Source organism: Podarcis vaucheri, assembly GCF_965113315.1.
Source record: "Podarcis vaucheri genome assembly, chromosome: 3".
NCBI classification, from domain to species: domain Eukaryota; kingdom Metazoa; phylum Chordata; class Lepidosauria; order Squamata; family Lacertidae; genus Podarcis; species Podarcis vaucheri.
This window is the reverse complement of record NC_138761.1, coordinates 21,098,651-21,118,536: the sequence shown is the minus strand read 5'-3', so window position 1 is coordinate 21,118,536 and position 19,886 is coordinate 21,098,651. Positions and strand designations below refer to the sequence as shown.

At 45.1% G+C, this 19,886-nt stretch overlaps 1 protein-coding gene across 2 annotated transcripts in view; it reads right to left on the bottom strand.

Moving 5' to 3' along the window:
- Positions 1-19,720, bottom strand: part of PIGF (phosphatidylinositol glycan anchor biosynthesis class F) — a 42,004-nt gene extending 22,284 nt beyond the window's left edge. Inside the window, exons 1-4 of one of the 2 annotated variants that reach the window (XM_082217959.1) lie at positions 19,442-19,720; positions 18,034-18,291; positions 16,359-16,450; positions 15,243-15,359 (exon numbers count right to left, since the gene is read on the bottom strand). In XM_082217959.1, the coding sequence (XP_082074085.1) occupies positions 15,243-15,359; positions 16,359-16,450; positions 18,034-18,291; positions 19,442-19,465 (491 nt within the window). In that variant the 5' untranslated portion in view covers positions 19,466-19,720. Of the gene's footprint in view, positions 1-15,242; positions 15,360-16,358; positions 16,451-18,033; positions 18,292-19,072; positions 19,210-19,441 lie in introns of those variants that run through there. The other variant, XM_082217960.1, reaches the window with a different exon arrangement.
- Between the last annotated feature and the right edge of the window lie 166 nt (positions 19,721-19,886).

The window sequence follows — 19,886 nt, the reverse complement described above, 5'->3', positions numbered from 1 at the left end:
ATTTACTTACATCAGGAATCGGATTTCACTTAAAATTGGTTTGGTTTCTTTCCGCCCCCGCTGAGAAAATTGCTGCTTATGTAACCATAGGATTGGGGGGGGGGAATGAGAGAAAGTTTTCAAGTTGTCAGCTATCTAGATGGCACTGACAAAGGTGCATGGCATCTTATGCAATGGCATCCCATTCTAAACTGACATTCTGCGCCCTCTCTTTGCTTGACAGCAGGATCCTGTGACCATCCACATGTTGGCGGACTCCACCTCCCATCAGGCTCAGTCGGCAGAGCCAATGGGAGTTAAGAGTCCAACAGCTGGAGAGTCACAGAATTCTCCATCCCTGCCTGACATATGGAAACACAATGCGTTCTTCTATCCTTGCACCTGGAGCTGGATCATTTGCAAAAATGGACCAGCGCCCCCAAATATCCTGCTGATTATCTCCAATCAGTTGGCAAAGCTCTTTTGCACATTGCACACTGAAATGTGGGTGGTGGGAACACATGAAACGGCTTTCCCTGTCGTGGCCCTCGATCCATCGAACTGTGTGCCCCCATTTGGACCCCACCCTGCTGGTTAAAAACTTTTGGGTTCTGGCTGGCCTATGGTTTCTGCAGTTCTTGATCATCCCCCCCCCCCAAGCTCCCTCAGTTTCTGTCATGGATTTGCTTGGATGCAGAGGAATGGTGGGAGGTACCAGCTAGGGAACCCCCCAAGGGAAAGATGGCTCAGAGCCAGGAGACTGGTGGTGGGATGACCATGAGTGCAGAGAAGAGAGAGCAGACTGGGAGGATGAGGTGTTGGAAGCAGAAAAGGGAACAGGGTTTGGTGAGCAGGAAGAGACAGTGGCAGAGAGCAGTTCAGACTCGGAGGCAGAAGAGGAGGAGGGCCAGAAGACAGATAGGCCGGCTGCTGAAAAAGCCATGAAGTCTCCCTCTCCTGCTGCGACCAGCTCCCTTCTTTCCTGGTCTCCTAGAACACGCAGAGAATTGAAGAGGGCAGAGCAGAGGGAGGTTGTGTGCAGGCGCAGTATGCGACTGCTTGGGAAAGACCCTGGAGAGGAGGAGTCTTAGGAAGTACAGTGGTACCTCGGGTTACAGACGCTTCAGGTTACAGACTCCACTAACCCAGAAATAGTACCTCGGGTTAAGAACTTTGCTTAAGGATGAGAACAGAAATTGTGCAGCAGCGGCGCGGCGGCAGGCCCCATTAGCTAAAGTGGTGCTTCAGGTTAAGAACAGTTTCAGGTTCAGAATGGACCTCCAGAACGAATTAAGTTCTTAACCTGAGGTACCACTGTAGTGGGAAGATGGGGAACTTCAGTCCTCGCAACTGCCTTGTTGGAGCAAGACCTACTGGGAAGAGTTGATGGGATCACTAGGCCTGCACTGTTTTGGTTCCTCGAATAAAGAGTTAACTTGTGTTTCTTTTATTGCTGACCGATGCTTGACTGCAGCTCCAGAGGTTTTATTTACTGCTTCTGTCCATTTTGGTCTAATATTGTTTTCAATCATGCTTGGTTTTTTTAAAAAAAATATATAGCGGTTTCCAACTATAGGCATTTTGCAAGAAATGGGAAGGAAACGGCATTTTATTTTTAAGCACATAATTCACAGATGAGTGCACATGTGTATGCACACAGAAATGTAACATAGGGAATGAGCTGCACTTTAGACAGCCAATGTTTTGGACACATCTCTTAGGGAACACTGTAAACCGCGGACTGCAGATACCAATTTGGGGGAGGGCCATAGAAGAAGAAGAAGAAGAAGAAGAAGAAGAAGAAGAAGAAGAAGAAGAGTTTGGATTTGATATCCCGCCTTTCACTCCCTTTAAGGAGTCTCAAAGCGGCTAACAATCCCCTTTCCCTTCCTCCCCCACAACAAACACTCTGTGAGGTGAGTGGGGCTGAGAGACTTCAGAGAAGTGTGACCGGCCCAAGATCACCCAGCAGCTGCATATGGAGAAGCGGGGACGCAAACCCGGTTCACCAGATTACGAGTCCACCACTCGTAACCACTACACCACACCTAACTCAGAAGCAGACCATCAGCTCTGCAAGCACAAGTCGCCTGGCTCAATCCTGAGCATCTCTGGGTTGGGGATGAAAATGTCCAAAACCCTGGAGACCTACTAACAGCCAGTGAAGACGATATTGAGCTAGATGGATCAATAGTATAAGGCAACTGACTAGGTATAAGGCAACTTCCTATGTTCCTATGTCTGAAAACACAGGGCGATAGATATCCTTAGAAGACTCTTCAATCCAGCTTGTACCAATTTTAAAGTAGTAAATAAAAGTAACCACAATGACTCTTAGCTGTCACAGAAAGGGCATCGTTGGAGCCTTCAGCGCTCAGTGTTTACAGACACTTTGCCATCTGGCTGCAACATTATTACCCAGGCTGTATGCACAGAAAGAGGGAAGATCCAACTTTTCTCCTAGCTCAAAAGCATTCACGGCAGACACAAAATAAGCCCAAATCACCAGGCTGGAATAACACTTCAAATTCCTGAAGTACAGCGGCGCCTGCAAAATCAGCTCCAGCATAAACAAACACTTCTGCGCAGACGGCAAGAGAGTATCTCCTGGTTAGTCTGTAGCTGAATTTATCGCATTAGAGGCTTTGCTTAGACATGGCATCTGCGCTAACAACCGACTTTGGCCAAGGAAGAGAGAGAAGCAACCTAAGCAAAATGTCTCATTGTTATTTTTTTATACGTCAGACGTACACTGCAAAAGCCTTGCAGCATTTATAGCTCAGGTCCTGAAATACTTATTGCTTGCTTAAGTTTATGCACCTTTTTCATGACTAGACAACTGGCCAAAGCACATTTTATCTCTCTCTCTCTCTCTCTCTCTCTCTCTCTCTCTCTCTCTGTGTGTGTGTGTGTGTGTTACATATGGTCAATATCTATAATGGAGAAAACTAGCAACCACAGTCTGAGGATCCGAACTGCAAAAAAGTGTCAAGGCAGCTAAATGTGCAGATGACACAGAAACAAATCACAACGGCTAAAAATCCACAACAGATTGCGAGGAGCTGCAGAAAGCTTTCATAACACATAGTGTGGGCAAAGAAACAGCAGATGATATTCCAGGTGGTAATGGGGCGGCAGGGAAGGCACACAAAATACATACACAGATTCCCCACCCCAAGTTTTAGCCTCTGAATTAGCAATTGCCACTCAGGAAAGAAATCCTGAAGTCATTGTGAATCACCCGGCACACTAGGGAAAGTCTTCTGCAGCAAAAGAGGGAGAATAACCTCGGATTTTACAGCAATGAAGACACCACAAAATGTGACTCCGTAGATATCAGTGATGCATCCAAATCCTAATTACCGCGTCTAAGGCCACATTTACGCCATACATTTAAAGCACTAAGATGCCACTTCAGACAGCTGTGGCTTTCTCCCAAAGAAATATGGAAGCTACTGTTTGTTAAGGGTGCTGAGGATTCTTTGGAGACTATTCCCCTCAAGCGGGTGGCACTGTGGGTTAAACCACAGAGCCTAGGACTCGCTGATCAGAAGGTCGGTGGTTCGAATCCCCACGACAGGGTGAGCTCCTGTTGCTCGGTCCCTGCTCCTGCCAACCTAGCAGTTCAAAAGCACGTCAAAGTGAAAGTAGATAAATAGGTACCGCTCCGGCGGAAAGGTAAACGGCATTTCCATGCACTGCTCTGCTTCGCCAGAAGCGGCTTAGTCATGCTGCCCACATGACCCAGAAGCTGTATGCCGGCTCCCTTGGCCAATAAAGCGAGATGAGCGCCGCAACCCCTTAATGGTCAGGGGTCTCTTTACCCTTTACTATTCCCCTCACAGAGCTACAATTCACCAGTTCCCTGGGAACAGCATTCAAAATTTGCCAGGCGCATTTTGCACCTGTCTGTCAGTCGCTTGCGACCAAGTGAAGATGCCCAAAAGCCAGGATGGATCCTGATGTCTCCACCACCTGGAGATCATTGGATCTGAACTGTTTTCACACACCAGCAACATGTCCTGTAGAATTCTATCTGCACAATCAGAATGAATTTCAGGAACCAAAAAGTCGTGTTGAAAAGCTGGCCCTAGGAAGCTGTCATAGACAGAGTCAGACCCCTGATTGGTACTGTCTGGGCTGAGAGGCAACAACTCTCCAGGGTTTCAGAGTGCAGACATTCCCAGTCTTATCTGGTGATGCCAGGGATTGACCCCAAGACCATCGACATGCAAAGAAGACACTGCTACCGAGCTGTGCCCATTCCCCATGCCAAGGAGAAGCAAGGGCAAGCACTCCACTTTTCTCATTTTTATTTTTATTTTTGGCTCAAGAAGCAGCCAGTCATGCAAGTCCTTCCCTGCAGTCTGGAGGGAGAGAGCCCAGACACAGATTTACCACTTCACTGCAAACTAGACCATAATTACAAGGAGGCAAAGAAATACTACAAAAGACCCTAAGGACAAAAAAAGAGAGAAAGGAAGAAATGTAAAAAAAGAAATACATCTCACAGAGAAGCAAGAGATAGTACAGATTTAGGATCCCAGTCTAGTTTGCACAAGCACACCTGGCATCAACGATGCAACTAAATGGAAACGCAAGGCAAGCGCTTGGCATTGTCTCTCACCTCCACACAATATTGCTGAATTGGGACAGGGGAGACTTGCTGGGATTTTAAAAGGCACGGGAGGGAGACGAAGGGTTGGAAATTTGATGATCAACAATGGTCAACTATGGTTCAACTAAGCCGATGAGTCACAGCTGAGTTGGGATGAGCAAGTTCAAGCAAATTCAAGAAGGACACTGACAAACTGGAACGTGTCCAGAGGAGGGCAACCAAAATGGTCAAAGGCCTGGAAACGATGCCTTATGAGGAACGGCTAAGGGAGCTGGGCATGTTTAGCCTGGAGAAGAGGAGGTTAAGGGGTGATATGATAGCCATGTTCAAATATATAAAAGGATGTCACATAGAGAAGGGAGAAAGGTTGGTTTCTGCTGCTCCAGAGAAGCGGACACGGAGCAATGGATCCAAACTACAAGAAAGAAGATTCCACCTAAACCTTAGGAAGAACTTCCTGACAGTAAGAGCTGTTCGACAGTGGAATTTGCTGCCCAGGAGTGTGGTGGAGTCTCCTACTTTGGAGGTCTTTAAGCAGAGGCTTGACAACCATATGTCAGGAGTGCTCTGATGGTGTTTCCTGCTTGGCAGGGGGTTGGACTCGATGGCCCTTGTGGTCTCTTCCAACTCTATGATTCTATGATTCTAAGTTACACAGCCTTATCTTTGACCAAGGAGTTGGGGACTTAACACTGGATGAGTTGGGAATCAGCAGGCTGAGCCAGAGATCCACTACCTCCTAAACTGCTCATCCTAGTGGAACCCGCCTGTGGCGTTTGCCCTCCTATGTGTGTGACATCATACTGGGTTCGTAAGGAAAGGGTTAACTAATTGTAAAATGACTAACCAATTGGAACCCAGGGGACAGAGTTAACTGTGTATAAGGTTTAAGCACAGAGGGGGGGTTTTTGGAGGAATTAGTGTTAGGGTGGTTGAGAAGACAGTCTGGAGTTAGAAGAGACAGATAAGTCTGTGGGTTGGGCTAGTCTGGGGTGAGAGTGAGAGAGAATCTGTTAAGAGGAGTCAGTCAAACAGTTGAGATAATCAGTCAGAAGGTATTAGGAAGGTATAGGCCGGTAAAGAAACTAAAGTTAAGGTACTGACAGGAATATTATTGGAGAAACCATAACCTTGTTAATGTTTGTAAATTAAACTTGTTTTTTTAGTTCACTTTTAACAACTGTCTGGAGTCAGTGTTTTACCAGAGAGTAAGTGATTGGTGGCAGCGGGGAAGCGAGCACAGTGGTGGCACAGGGATCAATAGAACGTTAAATGTTCGGGGACCCTGTGTGATCGCCACATCGCCATAAGGCTGCCTGCTAGGTAAGCGTTTATTGCTTTGAGTCATGCCGCCTGGGTCACCATGGGGAAAGGGGGGTTTCTTTAAATGGGGTTGGAGCAACTGTGCCTTTTCTTTGCTGTATTCCTTTTTTTAAAAAAAAAGATTAAAAAAATAATTATAAAACAAAACAAAAAGTGAGCAGCTAACCCAGGCAGGGGGTTGGAGGGAGGTAAGAGGTGAGAAAGGCAAAGAAGGAATCAAATAGCAGCAGTAACAAAATCGCCAATTGTCTGTAAGACAAGCAAGGGCTTTTTGTGCAGCCTGCTATTTTCGCCAACAATGCTTGAGCAGTTTTCCAAAGAGGTTTCCTCTCCTGCCTCCATCAGCCCTGACAATCTCTTCGCAGCATTTCTTCCCCGCTCTGGGCTTGTGACAGCTGGCCATTAGCTTAGTGACACCGGTTACAATACAGAGATGTCAGAGCACAAAGCAAAGTCCAGGAGTGGCGAGCCGTAGGCGTCTTGTTCCTCGCAGACAGAACTACAGGAGACAGGAGCCGTGAGGAGCAATTATTTAAAGCACAGGATGTGGCTTATTTATATATAATTCTCTTTGTGTGTGTGCACAACACACTCAGAAAGACTGCACCAAACAATGAAAACTCTTTGCATTCTCTGCGCACACTCCATGCACCCCCTGCAAAAAAAGGGTGGGGGTTTATTTTTAAACATTTGAGTTCCCCGGGACAGCTGGCGACTCCGATGACATGGAGTATGTGTGCAAATGTCCTTTCCACACTACCAAACCACCCCCATAATACTTGTGCCAACATGGTGCCCTGCAGACACTATTGGAACAGCAACATCCACCAGCCAGCATGGCAAATGACAGAGTCAGTAATCCCATTTGGGGATCCCTGCCATAATACCTTCTCTCAGCTCCACCCCGATAGCAGGCAGCTCTTCCTACCTGCTCTGCCCATTCTTAGCTGCAATTCCTGCACTGCAGGGGGTTGGATGAGAGGACCCTTGGGGCCCCTTTCAACTGTACGTTCCCCATGATAGAGAAATAGAAGCTCCAGATTCAGAGGCAGCCTACCTCTCAACAAGAGGTGCTCTTGGACAAACCACAGGGGAAGTGAGATCGCCTTTGGTCAGTGCTTGAATAGCTAACGTTGGAAGCAGAAAGCTGGACAAGATGGAAGGAAGTCTTTGGCGATCACTCTTAGCTGAGTAAGATTGTCTTCCATAAACACTGTTTTAACCATGAGTCCGTAAGTGACTCTGGAAGCCAATTCTGGATCCACATGTCCTTCCACAGTGTGGACATTGGTTTCTGGGCGGGAGTTGATCACGGTGTGGATTTGCCAAGCATGCCTTCCTCTTAGGACATTTCCCCCTTTCGTCCTGAGTTTGAGTGTCTTCAAATCCCATGACACCTTTGGTAAAGGCTGTTTTCCAACTGGAGCGCTCGCAGGCCAGTGTTTCCCAGTTGTCGGTGTTTATACTACATTTTTAAAGATTTGCCTTGAGAGAGTCTTTAAACCTCTTTTGTTGACCACCTGCATTACGCTTTCCATTTTTAGGTTTGGAATAGAGTAATTGCTTTGGAAGACGATCATCAGGCATCCGCACAACATGACCAGTCCAACGAAGTTGATGTTGAAGAATCATTGCTTCGACACTGGTGAAGGAAGTAACTTACCTAAGACAACAGTAGGGTCTGAGTCCACAACACAGGTACCCAGTACATACCCCACCACTGTTGGTTTTCCCTGTGCTTTTTCATCCCATAAAAGAGTAAGAATTACAAGAGTTAGAACTCAGCTGCAGAGCACATACGTGGCAGGCAAAACATCACTGGGTCAATCTTTGGCATCTCTAGATAGTGATAGGAAAGACTCCTGCTGAAACCCTGGAGAACCACTGCCAGTCAGATTATGCAGAGTAAGCTAGACTGGCCAAAGATGACTTGGCATATGGCATAAGGCAGCTTCCAATGAGAAAACCCCCAGTTTCTCTCCATCATCCATTAGAGTTATCTCCCCTTAAGACTTATCCCAGTAGCACCTGAATTCTACATATAAAAAATCAGTGTAAGGAGACAAAAGGTACTCGGATACAGAAACTTGGGTCACTGACTAATCAGCCCATCTACTTCCACCACCACCACCACCCCTTCCTCACTCCATGCTGCCCAAGCTTATCACCCGTAGAGACAGGCAACTCCATTTTTGCACCTGCAAACATGTGCCAGCATCACCGGTCACGGAGCCTTTTTGAGTTCATGCCAACTGTGCAAATGTTTAAAGAAAACCTCGCCATTTTTGCCCTTAAAGTGGTGGTCATGCTGAACTGAGATGACGTGGGTGGGTGCACATTAAGACATCGTGCTTTAGTACACCAGCATACCTCCCAACAGGCCAAATCCAAATGCTCAATTGACTGCATAGTTCATCCACTAGAGACTTCCAACAAAATGCCCATATTGCTGGCTGGGGAACAGAGAATTCAGATTGTTCAGCATGTTCCGGCCAATGCCTTTTTATGCTTAATAGGGAGTTTCCAAATTGAGTGTTTTTCAGAATGCATTAAAAAGAACGCCGCAAAATCATTTCACTCCCCAACTATTATTTGCCACTGAAACATTATAGACTTTTAAGGGGGCAGTGGGAATTAAAGGTAATGGGTTGTAGTCCAACAGGTGTTCCATTAGCACAAGGACTTTCACCTGCACAATGAACATCTCCTTCCTCTCCTCTCCCTGCCCTGACCCAATCTGTTCTGAGGTCTCCCCCAACCTACTGGAGCAGAGAGGGGTTACACAGGAAATGGAAGTTTATGGGATGACTTTGTTGAATACAACCTGATAAATATTTTATTTTTTTGCAAAGAAAACAAAAATCAGTTAAAGTTGAAGACTGTCAGTGAAACACTAAGTATCTTGGGATAATTAGATTTAGTATAATAGAATGCTACCTCGGTATAATGCCAACTCTTACACAAATGTACAACGAAATAATAATTATATACAAACTAATTTCTGGGTTCCAGTTCCTGCTCCTCCCTCCTTCTTTGGAATGGACAAGAGTTTTGCAGACACTTTTGCTTCTGTTTTAAACTAACCAGAACTTGTCATGCCATTGAAGCTGACAAATTATGGTTAATCTTAACTACGGTTACAGAAAGCAAAGCAACTTCAAACCGTACTTTATGAAGCTTGCTTGTTTTCACTAACAACAGTGTAGGGTCAGGACATAAGACTAAACTACATCAGAAACGGAAGCATCCAAGCTCTTCTTGGCAGCTGCACCGGAGGGGGACAGGGCCAGCACATGATCCTCACCCTCGTAACTTTAAACCATGGTTTACCGTTATGTGCAAACTGGGACTCTTGAGTCTCACTAATGTCATACTCTAACATGGCCAGGGAATGGAGATTGGATGGGGCTATGTATGTAATGGGCAAAGAGCTAGGCAGAGAGGCAGAAGCTCAAAGTCACCTTCACCCGAATAAGTTCTAAGAGACTCAGTGAACAGAGTAAGCTGGGGCCACTAGAATCAGACACCAAATAATCACAACCATGTATTGACTTGCTGGAAACATGAGCATGCCTTGCACCAAGTCATGTACAAGGTATTATTTCTGGTTGCCTTTAGTAACACAGCTCCTATCTCAGAGCTCTTGTAGCACCTTGTACCTGCAAGTTAATTTCCAGCTAACTTCCCTGTAAAGACATAGTCAAGTCTATTGCTAAGCGGTCTTCACTTTGAAGATAGCAGAGGCTACGCACAATGACTTATACGTTGCATCTTCTGCCATGGGAGAGTTGAGGGTCTTTGTTATTTGCTATGGGTGTCCTGCAACCAACTAAACATTAAGTGTTTTTAAAATGCCTGCCTTTGCCATTGTGGGAAGTTTTACTTTTTAGGCATATAGCTATAATACTATTCTACTGTTAATTTGAATATTCCTATATTTTAAATGACACAATATTTATTCGGGTAATTTTTCCTCGCCTGGAGAGATTCTACCAGAGTCATATCACCCCACGTGAGTTTGTCCTTCTGGCCGAATTACCAAGGAAGATACCTTACAGAGCTGGATGGCCAGAGAATGGAAGTTGGTAGAGTTATAACTTCATAATCCAGGTAGACTGCCAAACTAATGACTCCTCATAGTTACTGAAAGTCCTACAGTTTAGTGAATGGTCCATTTTAGGCTGGTGACTGCTAAATCAGATAAAAACGTGTGCTTGTATCCAACTAAATCATACTTGGAGTAGAGACCCACTGAATTTAATAGACACGGCTATCTTAAGTCCATGAATGTCAGTGTTTTGCTCTCAATACTTGGATGCAACCCACAATTTTTCATGTGCAAGAACATCAAAACACACACACACACCAGACTGTGGTCAACAGCACAATTTCTGCATCTGCCTTCTAGAACTACTGTACACACTGACCCCCCAACAGGACAAAGCAAGTGCCTGTTTAGCAGGAGACACTTGTTAATTGTCACTACTTGAAGATGCGTGAAATAAAAAGGACAACTATTTGTTGCCGCTCTAGGAGGACTATAGCGAATGTATTCTGTAGAGACGATTCAAGTGGAATAATATGTCCCTGAACATATCTACCCAATCCAAACCAAAATTACACGATAACACCATTTGCTATTATCTTCGGTTTTTCCAAAAGCAGTGCCTAATGACAGAGCTGAGCCATAGCAACATTGGAGCTGCGGGGGGGGGGGGGAGAAATCAGAAAGTAGTTGTTGCACTCCTTCTGTCACAGAAGAGCCTTCTGCTAGCGTTTCTTGAGATGACAGATGACTTGTTAACAAAAGCACTTGTTAACAGTGACTTTGACAGGACCAAACCACGTGTGAGGCGGGAGACAAGGGGAATATCTCGCCACTTTTCCACCACTCTAATGCAGCTGCCAGGCGGGGAACCTCCAGATTTTATCACAGCAGCTGTAGGAGCAGACAGAGATGATTCCTTCTCCTCAGGCAGTTTGCCTAATCCAAAGCAAGCACTTCAAGGAGAGGTTGGGGGTGGGGGCGGGAGATCCATAGCAGGAGGGAAAAGTTAAGCAGCCAGTGATGGGAGTTTCCTAGAAAATTCTGAAGTGGAACATTTTCTGGAAGTAAATTTGCTTAGGGCAAAAAAAAAATTCTTTGGTTTTTCAGATAAAATTTTGACAGTTACATATCAAACATAAATAATAAAAACAAGAAACCAAGGAATCTCCTGGGCTTCCATCCTCTCCTTTGTGAGTCCTTTTATTAGTAATTCCTCCTGCATCTTTTATGATGATCCAAATCTTTTACATCTCCGTTGTGTCCAGAATCCACCATTAAACTACAAGTGATATTCCAATCCTACTAACGATTTTAACTGTTTACAATGGTCTTTTAAGATAAGTTTTAAATCAGGAAGACCAAACTTTTAATAAGGAATGGGGGAAATCGCTTAGGGCAAATTTTCAGAGTGAACTGGAATTTTTTCTGACGCCCTAGAGCAGCAGAGGGGCAACAGGCCTGTGCCCCCCCCCCCCTTTTGAACTGGGAGAACAAGCTATGCCCACTTTCTCTACATGTGATGTCATATGCGGTATTAGGTGTGGGGCAGATGAAGACATGGCTGAGCTGAAAGGGGACTGGCAGGAGCCGCCAATCAGGTGACCAGTGGTGCCTGCAAAGCACTGTCTGCCTGGCTTTTTAGAGACTCCGGCAACCAGATGATTGTCAGATTTTGCAGAGTGCTACACCCCAGGGCTTGGCAAGGCCTAACAATGAGTTGATTGTCAGCATCCTGTGGGTTGTGCCTTTGCCTGCAGAGTCTGATTTCAAAGTGTGGGGCTGAAAGCCGGCCACCTGATGTCATTGTGATATCAGGCAATTGGCAAGTGGGTGGCTCCGCTCACCTGTCAAATGTGACTCACGCACAGTGTGGGGACACAAGGATCCGGCCCACTGGCAGCATACCCCACCCCCCACCTTAGCATGAAAACTTCCCCGTTTTGCAAAGGCCTTCAGAACTCAGGAAGGAGGGATAAAAGAGGTTTGCAAGATAGGATTTCAAATTGTCTGGGGACAGGTTTTTATTGTATTTTTTTGTCCTAAGCTACTGGAAAGTCTGATGGGGTCAATTTAAGCAGGGTGTAATTTAAAACAAGAAGAACATCAACAACAAAACCTGGCACACTCGTGTTCAGTCCCTCTTTCCACCTGATCAGTCATGCGACCAAAACAGTCTGCAATCTTTCCTAAAAACATTTCTTCCAGTCTCTTTTCCATGCCAATATTGAAACCCTATTCAAATGTAATAGATGGAATCCTTCAGCAAAATAATAACCTGTTATTTCCTTGTATTTGTAGCCTGCCTTACTTCCATCTTGAACCCCAAGGTGGCACAGATGTAGTTCCCAGGCAATAACCATTCAGGCAATAACCAGACCCAATAGACTTTTCAGACTGCATCAATTTACTCACCCCCCCCCCTTTCTTAAAGAGCACACAGCACCCAGAAAATAAAGCTAAACATTCACCAAAAGTGTCAAGGCATTGGGGTAAGGGTGAGAACTGCTTACTTGTTGCTATTTGCCACTTTAAAAATAAGAGAGGTTGAAATCCCATGCTAAAGTTATACAGCGTCTGTCTATGTTTGCATCTCTCTATTAACAATAGACCAGTAGTGGTGTATGGAAGTGAGAGCTGGACCATAAAGAAGGCTGATCGCCGAAGAATTGATGCTTTTGAATTACGGTGCTGGAGGAGACCCTTGAGAGTCCCATGGACTGCAAGAAGATCAAACCTCTCCATTCTTAAGGAAGTCAGCCCTGAGTGCTCACTGGAAGGACAGATCGTGAAGCTAAGGCTCCAGTACTTTGGCCACCTCATGAGAAGAGAAGACTCCGTGGAAAATACCCTGATGTTGGGAAAGATGGAGGGCACAAGGAGAAGGGGACAGAGATGAGATGATTGGACAGTGTTCTGAAAGCTACCAGCATGAGTTTGACCAAACTGCAGGAGGCAGTGGAAGACAGGAGTGCCTGGCGTGCTCTGGTCCATGGGGTCACAAAGAGTCAGACATGACTGAACGACTAAACAACAACAACAATTAACAACAGAATAAGCACAGGCACAAAATAAAGCAGACTCAGTGGATCACATCTAAGGAGGAAAGGCTGTAGCTCAGTGGTAGAGTATCCGATTTGTATGCAGATGGTCCCAGGTTCAATCCTTGGCATCTCAAGGCAAGGCTGGGAGAAACCCTTGTCTGAAACCCCCAGAGAGCTGCTGCCAGCCAGTGAAGGCAGTACTGAGCGAGATGAACCCCTGGTCTAACTTGGTATGTGGCAGGTTCCTATCAGAAATATCACTGATCACAAGACTGCGACGTTCTGCCTGATTCAGCTCAATAGCAAGCCTAGCTTTCTAAAACGGTGTGATGATTTTAGCAATAATTACAGCCCTTTCATGTTTTGGCCTTCAGGAATGCAAGAACTCCCTTTTATCCACATCAATACACACAGAGAAGAACGTAAAGGAAACAAGGCAAACTGTGAGAAAAGCAAGCTTGATCTCACACTTTCCGGTTTGATTCCAATCCTTGAATTTCTATTTAAATGTTTCAAGCTCCCCATCCCTGCTCAAAATGAGTTTTCAAACTAACATGTACCACATTTCTCCAGTTTTCCAAACGACAACAAAATCCAACAATGGACGTTTTAATAAATTTAGACAATGTTTTTATTAAACCGATCACCCTTGGGGAATAATCTGCTGTGCCTTTTCCACCCGTTCACATGTGGTCCTTTCTTCAGAAGGTTATAATCATACGAGACTGCTTTGAGGATAATGATTGGGTGTTTAAGAGATGTTAGCTACACTCAACTTGTTATAATCTTAGTATTTAATTGGATTTAGTAGAGTTCCCTAAACATAAGAGAAATACACTCGTGGTAATGTAAAATTAGGAAACGGGCTCATTGGTATTTAACTCCTGCAAAATTATTCAGAACATATAAAGGCATTCCAAATGTTTGCTGGAAGTGTGAAAAATATGAAGGGAGATTTTACCATGCTTGGTGAACACATAAAAAAGCTAAGTAATATTGGATACAAATCATACAGAAGATTACAGAAGATTTCAACTGAAGCCAGAACTTTTCCTTTTAGCACCAATGGATACACAATTGGAAAAGGATTATGGAAGATTATTTCATTAAATGATTACAGTAGTGAGATGTTTATATGCACAAAGATGGAAAGATTTATCATTACCTACTATGGGGGAATGGTTGCTGAAATTAATGGACTTGGCTGACATGGAAAAGTTGACATGTTTAATTAGAAAAAAATCATTGTTGATGTTTATTAATGACTGGAAACCCATTATGGAATTTTTGCATGAAAAAGAAAGTGAACTTGTGATATCTGTGTTTTAGGACTAAAGAAAACACTGTTTTATAGAAATTAGAATAGTTGGGGGTTACCTTAGAGTGAATGTTTTGAATGTTTTTTTTTAATGGCTGATAGTCAAAGAATCAGCCATTAAAAAAAAAAAAAAAGATAGTCAAAGAATCAAAAGGGACGCAGGTGGCGCTGTGGGTAAAAGCCTCAGCGCCTAGGGCTTGCCGATCGAAAGGTCGGCGGTTCGAATCCCTGCGGCGGGGTGCGCTCCCGTCGTTCGGTCCCAGCGCCTGCCAACCTAGCAGTTCGAAAGCACCTCCGGGTGCAAGTAGATAAATAGGGACCGCTTACCAGCGGGAAGGTAAACGGCGTTTCCGTGTGCGGCTCTGGCTCACCAGAGCAGCGATGTCACGCTGGCCACGTGACCCGGAAGTGTCTTCGGACAGCGCTGGCCCACGGCCTCTTGAGTGAGATGGGCGCACAACCCTAGAGTCTGGCAAGACTGGCCCGTACGGGCAGGGGTACCTTTACCTTTAGTCAAAGAATCAGAAGCCCTATTTCCCCCCTTTCTCTTTCTTTGTTTTTACTTAGATTGGCTTTTTTATTTTTTTGTGTTACAAAAGATATGTTGTATTTAATATTAATCTTTGTACAGTGGACGCTCGGGTTGTGAACGTGATCCGTGCAGGATGCACATTCGCAACCCGCAGCGTTTGCAACCCGCTTCTGTGTGTCTGCGCATGCGCAAAGCGTAATTTAGTGCTTCTGCGCATGCGCGACTACCAAAACCTAGAAGTAACCCGTTCCGGATTTCGGCAGTCCACAACCCAAAAAAACACAACCTGGACGCAACACGAGGTATGACTGTATATCTTCTTTTAAGCTTTAATAAAATCTATGGAGGAAAATAGTAAAATTAGGATACTGCATGCAACTTACCCATTTTTACTGAACACCCTGAGCCACATGTGGATGTTTGGCCCCAGCAAACACAAGCAGTGCAATGTAGTAAATGTGGACAGAAGAACTGCAAATAGGAAGGTCTCCAGTACTGACCTGGAAAAAAGAGAGGCAACAGCACATGGGTCAGTGAAGCTCTCTTCCAAGGTCTGGCTTGGCAAACTCAACAGAAAGGATACTTCAATGTGGATTTCAATTTCCCTAAGTTCTGTAATAGACAGAGGACCACACTCCATCATGGACCACCTTCCAGGGATCATATGTGAGGAGTGAGTGGGTCCAGAGCCAAAAGCAGACAGAGTAACAAGTGTTTCTTTTACCTTTACAAAGGACACTATAGACAAACACACACACATTCATTCATCCATACAAGCAAGAGGCATCGTCACCCACTCATAAGATCAGCTGTGCTGGATCAGGCCAAGGATCCACCTAGTCTAGCATCCTGTTCCCATAGTGGTCAATGAGAGGAACTCAGCACAAGAGTATTCTGCTCTCCTTCAGTTTCCAGCAACTGGTATTCATAGGCATATTGCTTCTGCTGGTGCAGATGGGACATAGCCATTATGGTGGCACTGGTGGCATTGTCTTCCATGCATTTGTCTAATCCTTCCAAGCTGGTGGCCAAATTCCATAGTCTAATTATGTGCTGTCTGAAGTACTTCCGCTCGTTTGTCCTGAATTTTCCAACATTCTGTTTCACTGGGTGTCCACAAAATTTAGTGTTATGAGAAGGGGGGGGCTTTCCTCTTATCCACTTTCTCCTCACCAGGCATAATTCTGAACACCTCTATAATGTAGCCTCTAACTCCCCTATTTCCAAAACTAAGAAGTCCCAAACGCTGCAGCCTTGCCACCTAGGGGAGTTGCTCCATCCCCTCGACCATTTTGTTGACCTTTTTCTGAACCTTTCCAACTCTACAAATTCCTTTTTAAGGAGAGGTGACCAGGCCACTACACAATACTCCAAGCAAATGCCTGGGTCTACTATGAAGTATGCAAACTTGGGCAGACCTGGGTCCAAATGACTCAGTACAGTACAGGACATTTGGCTTTGTGATTTATGATGTGTGTGTTTTGTATAAAGCAACTTACTCTATCAGTGGTGCTCCATAAAGAACAATTATTCCATGAAATAGGATGCAAGACATGAAGAAGTATACACAGCATCTTAGAAACCTTGCTACCTTTGAAAGAAAGAAAGAAAGAAAAATTATATAGTGCCCATGGCGCACATGACACTTTATACAAGCAGGGGAGGACAGGTCCCTGTCCCAAGAAGTTTACAATCTAAAATTTGACACAGGGCACAACAACATAGGAGGGAGAAGCAGGGGTAAACAATACCCAGCTGTTTCAGCTGCATGTGCTTAAGCCTTGTAGTATTATTGACATCTGGCTGCATTCAGCCAAGTTCTGCTCAGGTTAGATCCACTGGAATTAATGGGTGTGACTAATTTAGGTTCAATAACTCCCAACTGGTCCTGCTAGTTATGTCCGTTAATTTCAGTGGGTCTTGCCTGAATAGGACATAGTTAGATGAGAACGCTTTCTGGGCACCACAATTTAAGAATGATACTGACAAGCCAAAACATGTTCAGAGGAGAGCGACCAAGATTATCAAGGGTCTGGAAACCAAGCCCTATGAGGAACAGTTGAGGGAGTTGGGTATGTTTCGCCTGGAAAAGAGGAGACTGAGAGGAGACATGAGAGTCACCTTCAGATATCAAAAGGGCTGCCACATGAAAGATGGAGCAAGCTTGTGTTCTCCTGCTCTGGAAGGTAGGACACAAACCAATGGATTCAAGCTACATGAAAGGAGATCCCGACTCAACATCAGGAAGAACTTTCTAACAGTAAAAGCTGTTCAACAGTAGAACAGATTCCCTCGGGAGGTTGTGGACTCTCCTTCCTTGGAGGTTTTTTAAGCAGAGATTGGATGACCATCTGTCATGGATGCTTTAGTTAAGATTCCTGCATTGCAAGGGACTGGACTAGATGTCCCTTTGGGATCCGTTCCAACTGTATGATTCTATGAATTCTATGAAGATGCACAGCAACTACTTTTGTTCATTTTGCAAACAGGCATGTGCCAGTGAAGTCAAATGGAACACACATCAGCAAAAACCACACAGGGGAGAATGGAAATTATTGAGATCAAACAGGGATTGGCCCTAGCCTTAGATCAGGCATAGGCAAACTCAGCCCTCCAGATGTTTTTGGGACTACAATTCCCATCATCCCTGACCACTGCTCCTGTTAGCTAGGGATGATGGGAGTTGTAGTCCCAAAACATCTAGAGGGCCGAGTTTGCCTATGCCTGCCCTAGATCTATAACCTTTTTGATAACTGAAAAGTCAAAGAATGCAACACGGGAGTAAAAAATATCAAATATTATCACTGTAGTCCTAGACCTGAGATTAGGACCATGAAGCAAAGAGCCTTGTGTTGTCCTAACCTTGTCAGAGTCCTACCTTTGGGACTTCAAAGTGCCCAATCACCTGATGACTGTCCATCTGTCAAATTTGGCCCATGATCTTAGGCTTGCAAAGCCAAAAAGATTCCCCAGAAGTACTCAGTTCAAAATCTGATCTCAGCCATGAACTTATCAGGTAGCTGGTACTACAGCTCTACTCTCCCATCTGGCATACCCTACAGGACTGTCTGAAGGAGATGCATATTTAAAAGATGTAAAAAGTACTAAGTAGTTAGTAAGTGTTACTATTATATGACATTCCAAACATTATGTTTCACCAAGATTAAAACTTACCTTATGGGCAAGTGAAGTTCTTCTATTAGATGGATTTGGTTTAAGAATGAAATACAAGACTATATTTACAGTGCCGACACTTGCTGAACAGATGGATAACCAAGTCAGGTGTGTTCCCAAGATTGAGAAGTTTTCCAAAAACAGAGAAGGAGTGACAGTTGCTACAATAATGGAGAATATACAGATAACATTGGCAGACAGCAGTCTTTTTATTTCAGTTTCTTTCATGGTGCCTTTAGTCCTGTCTTCAATTTCCACCTGTTGAGAAGCAAATTAAGGTAGTTATATTCCTGTACAAACAAACAAAAATTTTCTTTCTGCAATAAAACATGGCATTGAAAATGTTGCATCTCTAAATCTACAGGCATTTCTACAGGCACCTTTAGCTCAGATTTAGGTTCACACAAGAGTCCTGGAGATATCAACAGTAGCAGCAACAGTAGATGAGAACCATACAAGGTGAAGGAAGGGCTAGGTAGAATAAGAGAAACTAGATGCAGGATGAGGAAGAATAATAATCACAGAGGGCTACGGGCTCCACAAAGGAAAATTGGCTCTGTGGTCCCAGTTAAGCTGATTCACATGAAAAAGATCACAATGGTTTGAAATGAATGGTCACTACTGCTTCTCAGACCCTAAACATCCACCTGTTAAAAAGTAGTTGCCAGAATAGTGACTCAACCCATCTCTGACCACCCTATGTTTTGGGGTGGATTAATTCCAACGCACCTTTGCATTGGGCAGGATCGGAGCAGACAACCACTTCGGATGCAGAGTCACAATAGAGTAGCTTGCTCTTAGGAGGATGCAAGTCACTGGTGCAGGCTATGTGTATGCATGTGTTAAGCATCATTATGCCCTGGCTTCGCACTGAATGTTTTGAGTGTGCCAATGGGGGCTTGTTGTTTTTATTTTGATTATATATTTTGTGGTTTTATATTTTGATTTTGTTCTGTGAACTGCCCCAAGACCTCCGGGTATAGGGCAGTATATAAATTCAATAAATCATAATCATAATACTCCCCTTACAAAAACTCACCTGCACTACCAGGGGTTCCTTTCGGAAACTTATCAAGGGTTTTCCAACACGGCAGAGGAACAAACAAGGAGACGCCAGCCTTCCTGGCAGTTCCTTCCTTCACTCCACCCTCCCCTGCACATACAACCGAAGGGAAGTAACTGGGTGTGTTCTTGGGCAAGCCTGGGCCGACCTTAATGGCAACCTACTGGCGGATCCCTGGGTGATTTGCAGTTAGATCGGCAACTCTTACAATTGAATTTTGATGTCAGTAGAAAAGTTGTCCGTAGAAAACAAAACACGACTCTCCTACTTGGCTGGCTTTGCGTCTCTGGCTGGTTTTTAGAATCGGAATCTTGCCCCTGTGGCGGCTCAGGGTGCATGACGTACCTGGACCTGTGCATGCAGGTTCATCCCAAGACACGGCTCCCGAATCCCGTGTTTCCCATTGGCAGACCTTGGGATTCTAGCAGGAAGGGGAGCAAAGCCGGTCCTGCAAGCCTTGAGCTCGCCCACGTCTGTCCTCTAGGCGTAGAAGAGGCGGAGGGGGCTCGTCGCCGTCCACAACCCCGGAGACAGGGAACTGGGTTTCGGAGGAGAGGAGCCGGGGTGGGGGTGGGGGTTGTCACCTGCGTCCGCCTTACCTGCTCGTCCTCTCAGGAGCCAGTGGGCGGGGCTTCGCAAAGACGGCCCTCCGTCACCAGGAAACGGCCCTCCATCCTCCTACAGCCGGCAGCGCCAAGCACCTCACGTCGTGTTCTCTGTGGCGTCACAACAAGCGGCCCGCCCCCATTTTCATTCATCTCAGCCAATGGGCGTGCGAAAGGGAGGGAGG